Source organism: Centruroides sculpturatus, unplaced genomic scaffold (genome assembly GCF_000671375.1).
Source record: "Centruroides sculpturatus isolate CEXI.00-Female unplaced genomic scaffold, Cexi_2.0 scaffold48, whole genome shotgun sequence".
NCBI lineage: Eukaryota > Metazoa > Arthropoda > Arachnida > Scorpiones > Buthidae > Centruroides > Centruroides sculpturatus.
In genome coordinates this window covers 1,332,760-1,342,930 of record NW_019384294.1, presented here as the reverse complement: position 1 = coordinate 1,342,930, position 10,171 = coordinate 1,332,760, and the positions used below count along the sequence as shown (strand labels likewise).

The following is a 10,171-nucleotide window of genomic DNA, read 5'->3' as shown; positions in this document are numbered from 1 at the left end:
CTTTTACATTTCCTTTGATTCAACGGATGTTGAAGTTCCTGCTAAATTGACAGCTGGTCCAAATAGGATCGCATCAGGAACAAACCCAATTGGCTGGTATATTTTCTATATAAGGGGACAGTATCCTTACATCAAGGCTGCTTTTAGACAGCCATGCCATAATTGTTCCTGCCACCCAAGACATAAAGGTCTCGACATTAGAAGTCATCTGTCACAAAGCTTCAGGTAATATGAACTCTTTGTAAACTCTCTAGTGATAGGGCAAAGTGTTAGCCCATTGTTCCCCTTGATATAATCAAGTTATATCTTAGTTTCAAATACCCATTTAAAATGTATATCCACTGTGTATATAGCTTCTATGCTTGAAATTAAATAAATAGTTTAGTTATAAAAGGGATTTGTCCGAGCTTCCATCAAGCAAAGCAACACAACCCCTTTGCTACCCAAACTAGCCTCAAACAAACAAAGAATTAGATCAGCCACTCAGATCTATTTAGATTAAAGAAATCGTGAGTTTAGGGTGTGAAATTTTGATTACCCTAGCTGGTGTCAGGACCTGACTGGAGACAAAGATTTTATAATCTACTAGTCTCCCCTTTAATAGTACAAATATAGCCATCATGGACAGTGGGCAAAGTTCTACCAACCCCAATCTCACGTATCTGTATCACAGTTTTGACAGAATTTTCACTTTGAATTACAAAGTAGCCATATTTCAAACTAATCAAATTCCTTTACATATAAATCTCTATATTCTTGGATAGGACAAAAGTACAGTTATGAACTAATAGAATTTTGAACTATCCAAGTTCGAATTAATGAGGATTTCCTGTAATATATTTAGGCCAGTCTTTAATTTTAATTATTTAATATTAACTCAATTTTAGCTCAAAAACAATCTAGTATATTAGATATATAACTGACTATCAAATTATATTTGGTTTATTGTATAAGTAATTCTGTCATCCATTATAATATTCAAAAATATAAAAAAAAACAGAATTTGGTATTTATTAATTAAAAGTTTTTCCCTAAATAACTTTCAAACAATCTTTAACAAATATGTTTATATTATTCTTGCATAATCAAATCTTTACTCTATAAAACAAAAATTTTTGGAAACATTTATACAAATCAACAATTTATTTGTCTTGTACATATAAAATGGAGATAAACAAATGAAATATGACACAACTGCTACAATTTATAATTATTCTTCGTATAGAAACAGGAACTGAGATTCTGACATTAAAATACAAGTATGAAATGAGTTTTTTCAGATGATTTTTTTAAAAAGTGAAATAATTTGCTTCTTTCAGAGCAAAGTTTTTGATTTTCCATCAAATATTGAGAGCAATATGAAATGGAAATATTAGTCACAAAGGATGGCTTGATATATAAATAAACAGATATGATTTAAACAACTATAAAATTTTGGAAATATTTAACGCATCTTTCAGCATAAAGTCTCTTAATGCCCACAGTGCATTTACAACATTTCCGTGATTTCCTGCTCCATTGGCTAACCAGTGAATGGGAAGACGACTGACATCACTCAGAGTTGTGTTTTCTCTAGTTGCTTTCAATTGGGCATCCCAATTACTGATATGCTTATTTTCTGCTTGTAAACCTTCAATATACCTAAACAAAAAATATAAAATATTTATTCGTTTATTCCAATACTTTCAATATATTCAATTTTCTTATTTAGAAAAATAAAAAATATATTTAATTTGTATTATTATTTCTATCTAATTATTTAACACTGAATTTCTTTGATATGGATAATAAATTTAAATTTCTATTATATTAATATTAATTGCACTATCAGATATTTCAATGCAAATGAAAAATACAGTAGAATTATTATAAACACACATATTGTTATCAGTAATTGATTACTATTAGAATTAGTTTGTTCCAAAACATATAATAAATATATTTTAACTTATATACAGTATTTTAAAATAGTATAAATTAGTAAAGATCCAGAAATTTAGCCTAAATCGTTTTTATTTCATAAAATACACATGATGAGCCACTTTTATGTTTTACTAAAATGTAACTATTAAGTTACTATAACAAGTTCCAGGAGAGAATCATTGAACGAATATATAAAAACTTTCAACTCTGGCTGTTGCTTACAAGCAAAGATCTATTTTGAATATGTGAATTTGAATCATTATGGGACTAGGAACTATGCTGTCAAATTCAACATTTGTTTTTTCTAAACTCTTTTAATCAATATATGATAATCCAATTTTACATTTACTAATTAATATAACTTTAATAAAAAAATAATAATTCTTTTTTTCTGTTTATTTAGACGTTTTCAATTTTTTAAACTGATTAAATGTAATATAAAGACATTTCAAAATAAACATCAATATTTAAATTTTAAGTATTACATGTTCTAAAAGAATAATTTAAAAAAAAATTAATTTAAATTAAATTATTTATAAAAACGCTAGTAGCCCAGGATGCCCCCTAGTGGGCGTTCTTTACAAATTCCCATGAGGCACGGTTCCTTTCACTTTTTTATTCCTATCAATATGCTCTATAGCTCTGTTAAAGTCTCAATCACGTCATACGGATCTAGATTCCTACCTATTAAACATTCTATAAATACTTTAAAATAGTTTAATTTGTTTATTTACCTTCGCTGGTAAACCTCGATTTTAAATCTATCCACCATTTTTTCAACAAATTCCCCGTGAGTCAATGCACAACATTCACTAAAAGTCACGGGATGTTGTAAATGTGCAGCGCAAGGTTAATCAAGGCATATAATAATTATTTATACCATTCCGTGGTATAAATAATAAATTCCTATTACAAATAAAAATAATTTATTGTTAATTTAAAATCATCGCTAGGGCGCCTCTAGTGCCCGTTTTTGGCATACCGTTACACAGACGGAAATGCGTTGAATGGGTTCTATAGATAGATTTTTACCTACTAACTTGTTTCATATTGTCATGGCAACAAAAAGCACAATATAAGTTGAGGAGTTTCAAAACTAAAAATCTATTGTATTGTCATCCAGAAGAATAATTTAACTGAGAAAGAATAAATATTAATTTTTACTAAAATAGTTAAAAAAAATTCATTTTTAAGGTAACTTGCTACTAACATTTTGCTTTTTTGCAATTCTGTTTATTGTAAACGATATTCATTTGAAGAAAATAGGAGTTCATACAAAACTATAAAATGGATTTCAGCCATTTGAAATGATTTATATTGATAAGGATTTGCAGTACACAGTAAAAAGTAAATTTTGTAGAATTCTGCTGTTTAAAAAAACAAAAACTTAGTAAAGTAGAACTTAATGTGGACTGAAGTGACAACATACTGAAAATGATGAGTTTACTGTATAATGATGATGCTAGTCTAAATAGCAAAATTCACATAAAGGTACCACATGTGCAAATTCATATATGTTCTAACCAATAATGAATATTTCTATTTGTAGTTAAATTTTAATTTTAAAAATATACTGACTATACAATGGCTACTTTTGAGTTTGTGAAATTTGCATTGTGGTGTTTTGCAGTGGCACCTTGGAAAAAGGGTTATGCTCTTTGTTAGCACAAGAACTGAGCTATTATCAAGTGTCTTCAGTGAATAACAATAACTTATTTGATCCTAGTGTGAGGCTCTGGACAGGTCCAAACCTCACTGAAATTCGTGTTAAAATCATTTATGTTTAAGGACAAAATTATCTTTTTCTTTTAGAAAAAAAAATAGAAGTTAGAAATAGTTTTTCTTAATGAAAATGATGCAAACTTTTAAACAATAAAACAATGGAAAAACGAAGATCGACTATCTTCGAATGGGAATCAAATTGAACTTCGATTTTGACCTCTTCCATGCCCCCGAAACGTTTCAAATTGTCACCAGATGACGAGAGGAGACCAATCGGAAAGTGAAATTGGAGGAAAATGGATAAAATCTGAGAATTCAAGGACATGATGGCTTCTTCTCCCGAAAGTTCCAAGTGGCAGATCTCCGAAAGTTCCAAGTGTGTGTGTCTCGTGCCCATCTTCATCTCCCGACCTCGGATCGACATCTTTCCATCAACGGAAGTAGACCAATCGTCCCAGAGTCATCAATGGAATTGGTCATTCGCAAACCAGGGACACTCCTTCGAAATGGAACTATCTTGGAAAGGAGAGAGGAAGACCCAGAGGCTGTTGCCAATGTAGAACTTCCAAGATCATGGAAATCTTGTATGCTTCTTTTGTGTCAAATAAATGGTTTCTTGTAACCATAGAGTCTGTCTCAGTGCTGATCGCCCACATACAACCCTTCATGACTGCTCAACCCTCTTGACATTTTTGCACCCTGTCGGAAACCTTATACTAGTGTTATATTATAGAGATCGAAATTATATCACATGTATTATTATTATTATTTTTTTTTTTTTTCCCCTTCTTTGAATGTTAGGATAAATCTTATGGAATATTCAGTTATCAAGAGTTGAGTTTCTGGAGCTCTACTGTACCTACTTAATTTTTTTGAATCTTTTATTCATCTGAATCAAAAATTCAAAACAAAATATATTTTCATGGCCAAGAAATTATCCTTTCCCAGCTATGTTTACAATATGTTATTTTATATTAAAATGATAATTTAGCTTACTTGATATAGGTTGTTGAATGTAATAATCTTTGCGCCCTTGGTGGACTGGAAATAAATATAGGATCTGGAGTTCGATGCCATGTTCCAATACCTTCAAAATCAAGAAATTAGTTTAAATTAATAAAATCTGAGATGATCATTATATATCAGTATTTGAAAAACACACATAATATGACACTGAAATAATTATGATTTCTTTTTATATTTTAATATAATCCTACCTTTAGGATTATTATACAAAAAAGCAGTTCTAGCAGTATTAGATGCAACAGTAAAGAGGAAAGGTACATGGGAAAGTGTAGGATAAGGCAATGTGGGAGCAGGATTTGGGATATGAAAAATATTTGGAGAAGAAATGCAATAGCCTATATTAAAAATGCATTAAAATAATATATATATTTTTGGTAAGCAACACACAATATTCACAGAGAATAATTTCAACTAATATATTTAAAGCCATCAAAAATATCATTTTTCTTTAAATATTAAAACTTAAAATCTCAACACAATCAAATACAGTTTATTTCTGTACATATCTTACCTTGAGATACATAAGGTAAAGTCATTCCAGTGTTTGATTGGGTAACGTGAGTATTATAAGGTATTCCAGGATGATAATTTGAAGGATGACCAGGAAACATGCCTGGTGCATAAGCAGGTATATCTGCAAAAACATGCAACAGGGAACAAACCATGCAAAAAGTAAATGAAAAGAATGCATATCACATGCCAAAATGTGTTAGTAATTTAAAAATAATATGCACACATATGTATGTATATTATTTTACTTGCATTTATTTTTGAAATAAAAAATGAATAATAAAAACAATCTAAAAATGTAAAATAAAAATGAACAACTTATTTTAAATAAACATGCTGAATATTAGCTATATTCTTACTTGAATTAGGTCCTGAGGTACCAGGAGAAGAGCGACGTGAAGGTACAAAATTCCTATTATGAAAAAGAATTTATTAGATCTTTACATTCCATTATTAAATAATTTAAATAAAATTTTAAAAACACACAACACACACACATATATATATATATATATATATATATACAGCGGCGGCCTTATCCATTGCGAGGCTCTGGGCGGCAGATCTTTGCGAGGCCCTGGGCAGCAGATCTTTGCGAGGCCCTTGTCCTTTGTGCAAAGTATGTGAATTGAAATAGTAGGCACTTATTAATATTAATATATACTGTACTATAAATTAAATTTATTTTATTGTTATAACTAATAGCCAAGGATAAAATAAAAAGTTTTAAATATCAACTTTTTTCTACTTGGTTGTTGCACGAGGCCTCTCCAAGAGAGAGGCCCCGGGCGATTGCCCTGCTCGCCACCCCCTAAGGCCGCCACTGTATATATATAAGACATAAAATCATTGATATCTGACCTGTATGTCAAGCTTATCCTTTAAAATCCAGAAATATACATGCTTTAACACTAATAAATTATTATCAAAACCAACAGTTTTAAACAACAATTGATATGTCATTTTAATTGCTCACACTCAAAAATTCCTTCCCCATTTCCCCAAAATGTAGTAAATTTGGTGTTAATCCAAATTTGCAACATTTTGAGGAAATGTGGTGTGAATTGAGTTTTCTGCTCTAGACTATCAATATATAAAATATATACATATGCAGTAAACCTCTGCTAACTTGGACAAATGTTTTTGAAATGGTAATTTAAAATTCTTAACAATAGAAAAATTCTGGATATCAAAAACATTTGTTTTTGATTCCAGAACAGAAATGATAATAGAAGAATTCTCTTTTCTATTACCATTTCTAGTACCATGCATTATATTACTGTAGTCAATAAGTTACTAAAAACTGTATATTGCTGTTTACTGTACTCTTATAAAATTTTTAAAGCCTATTTTTAGTAATAATAAATTCAGCAGTAAAATTGTAGCTCATTAAAAAGTTCTGTTTACAGCTGACTGTAATAAGTTACTTTACTGTATATTCAGGTTCTCATTTACCATGCCATCAAAGAAAACTTGCCACTAATTCTGATACAACCTTCACTCTAATTAGTCTGAGTTAGCATGGTGTTTACTATATAAACACAATTTATGAATTGTAAGTAGTATAGATTTGATTTGTTGTTATTTTCTGTTCATTATCGCAATATGCTTAATGTGGATTAAAAACCAGGTATATTTAATTATACATTGAATTTTACATGGTCATTCCTTTCCTATTCAGTATTTACAGGGTTCCTACTCAAATTTTTGTTTTGAATTCCCTGACTTTCCCTGACCAACTTTGTCCAAATTCCCTGACCCTCACATTTTTTAGTGTGGAATATCGACATAATAAAACAGCATTTACTGTTAACATTGAGTACATTTAGCCCTCTTTTTGCACAGTTGATATGCTTCAAAGACTGCCACATTAAAAAAATACAGTACATACATCCTGTAGAAAAATGTTTGATAGAATCCACAACTTCAATGTAATGAAAAAATAAGCAATTTACAAACAAAACACAAGCTTTTTATTTTATCATCATTTATCATTATTATTTGTATGTAAATCTAGTAAATACAAGGTAACATAAAATCAACAAAAATTATTCTTTGATAAACAAATAGTACTGTACTGTGCTTAAAATGAACTCTTGACTTAGAAACACATAATTTTAAAATCAATCTTTCAACAAAAAGAGTAACTTTTTTTTAACCTTTTTACATTACCATCTGTTGCATATCTTAAAAACAGTTATTGCAAATATAATGTTTAAACATGCATTATTATATGGATAGGATAGATAGGGTGTGACCCATATCCTATTTCTGAGATCAAAGAATGTTTTGATGAGAAGAAATAAAACTCATATTTAATCACTGAGCCTTCTACTGCCCCCATGAAAGCCTCCAGTGCCCGCAAAGGGGCGTTATCACCCACTTTGAGAAAGGATGATCTAGACCAGTGTTTCTCAACCCAAAACTCATCGCAGACCGGAAAATATCTGCTTTTTTTAAGTGGACCAGTGACAATATTATTTTTAATTGAAAAAAATTCTCTGTTGTAAAAAGAACTGCAAACTACATTGAGCAATAAATATTTGTTATTTTATTTACCAGTACATTAGTATACAAATCAATGTGATCGCTGCTTTTCTTTTTTGCTAGTAAGATCATCAATTCTTGGAGTTAAGGCGGTAACTGCAAGGCGTGAGGCAGAACTAATACTATAATGATTTTGTTGTTTCAATTTTATCATTACCATTGCTGAAAACATTGATTCACATAAGTACGTTGTTGAAAAAGGTAGTAACATCCTAACTGCCTTTTTATGTAAAACTGGATATTCAGATTTAACTTTAATCCAAAACTGTGTTATGGGCATTGATTCAAACAATGTTTTAAATCCCAAGTCTGAACTTAATTTGATTAGTTTTTCGTATTCAAAGTCGTTCAATCTATTAGTTTGCTATCAATAAACGGATTAATAATCCACATATTTCCTATTTGAGAACAACGCATGGAAGGTACAGTATATATTTTTAAAGTTTTCGCGGACTGGTCAGATTAGAGTTGCGGACCGGCGGTTGAGAAACACGGGTCTAGACTATTTCTCAAGTTTCTATAAAAAATTTCTGTTCATTCCTTTTTTTCTCTAATAATTAAATTATTTTACGTTTTTCTATTTTAGTTCCGGACAATTCCGGAACCTCACACTTGTATTCCTATGAAGTCATAGTATTACGAAAATTGGGATTCTTAAAACTTATAAAATAAAATAAATACAGAAATAAACAACAAACGAAATTACAATTATACGTTATTAAAATATAGAAGTTCAGCGCAGAGAATCGTAACTACAAATCTCTTTCTTTTGCAACATAACTATAAAAATTGTTTTGGTGTTGTTTCGCACAAAAAATAATCAAATTTATTTTAATTTTTTAGTAATGTAATTATTTTTTTTTAAATTTACAGCTTTTTAATTTTTAAATTTTAATTATAAGCAAGTTAACATTGGTTAAACTATCGGATTACCTGTTGATTTTCGAAAATATAACTACAGAATATTTATTACAAGCATGATCAATCTTGCCAGTTTTTAAGCCCTAAATTTGCCAAAATCAGTGATATTTGTTACCCAATATCATTTCAGTTAACTAATTATTAAACTATGTATCGAAGTTGCGGAAAAAAACGGAAGAGAGAGGGAAAATATGCTTGCAGTACAGTACATTCAAGGAAAATCGTAACAACAAATATAAAAAGCTTGTGCCAACAACAAGTCAGCGCCAGTATTTTACTGTAAACGTCGGGTAACTATTTATAATTTTTTATGTTTTAAACTGAAAAACGATTAAATTACAGATTTTTACTGATCTGTTTAGCTATTTTGAAGTGAACATTCTAATAAATTACGATTTCAACTTTTAAAAGTTTGCAAACAAATTTTTAATTAGTTATTTTTTATTCTAATAAACAATTTCATTTTTTTATAATCGCTGAATTACTAAAATTAAAAATTAAACACTATTACATAAAAGTAGTTTATCCTGTTATTAATTAACTCCCTTGCTACTCACTAATTTTTAATATTAATGTAATTAAACATAAAAAATATTTAAAACTGGGGAAAAAACGAAAGAAATGCGTTAATTTTGAAGAAAAAGCTTCAAACTTTATTTTCCATTGTCTCGCCTTTCTGTGAAATCTGACACCGATGAGTCATTGTGTTTACAGCTGGATGACCTGGAGAACAGCTGGTGTTGGGATTTCCCGGGACATTCTCATAGAAGTCTCGGGAGGAGAAGGGTTTAAAGTAGAGTGAATACTAGCTGGCTGTATATTTTTAAATATTTTTCAAAAATTACGTTTTTTTATTGCGATTTCCGACCCCCCGACTTAATTAAACGTATATATAATAAAATATATTAATTTAAAAAAATTAAAAAACTATTGGAGGTCGTTTTTGACATCAGAAACTAGCTTTAAATAACTTTATCGAAGTAAAATCCGTGCACTACTACTTTAGAACGATGAATGAAATTTGATAAAAAAACTCCCATTAAAAAACAATTAAGAGTTAATCGTGCGTCATTAAAGGTATATTAAAATCGCGATAAAATATTTTCGCGCGGGAAAAAATTTTTGAAAAAATTTGGAGACTTAAAAAACATCCAAAAAAAACAAAAATTTTTTCGGAGGGCCCAAATGCCCGAGTTTTATATAACGCTATGGAACTTTCCCGAGTTATCTCGGGTTTTAAAGATTGCAGCATTACTTCTTGCCGCCTGCGTATGGCTATGATTGGTCATCTATATTCAGCAAACCAAATCAACAACGCAGTTAAGGAGACAAATTCCCTGACTTTTTGACAATTTTCGACAAATTCCCTGACTTTTTGACAATTTTTGACAAATTCCCTGACTTTCCCTGACTTTTTCAAAAAATAATGAAAATCCCTGACTTTCCAGGTGCGTAGGAACCCTGTATTTAAAATAATAACTGAACTGATTAATATAGTAAATTTATACTAAATTTTATTACC

At 29.8% G+C, this 10,171-nt stretch overlaps 1 protein-coding gene across 1 annotated transcript in view; it reads right to left on the bottom strand.

The window, feature by feature from the left end:
- Positions 1–1,128: 1,128 nt before the first annotated feature.
- The window catches only part of LOC111619293 (protein polybromo-1-like), a 169,674-nt gene continuing 160,631 nt past the window's right edge, over positions 1,129–10,171 (bottom strand). The window contains exons 38-42 of the mRNA XM_023361020.1: positions 5,541–5,593; positions 5,183–5,305; positions 4,863–5,006; positions 4,642–4,732; positions 1,129–1,641 (exon numbers count right to left, since the gene is read on the bottom strand). Of these exons, the coding sequence (XP_023216788.1) occupies positions 1,425–1,641; positions 4,642–4,732; positions 4,863–5,006; positions 5,183–5,305; positions 5,541–5,593 (628 nt within the window). The 3' untranslated portion in view covers positions 1,129–1,424. The remainder of the gene's footprint in view (positions 1,642–4,641; positions 4,733–4,862; positions 5,007–5,182; positions 5,306–5,540; positions 5,594–10,171) is intronic.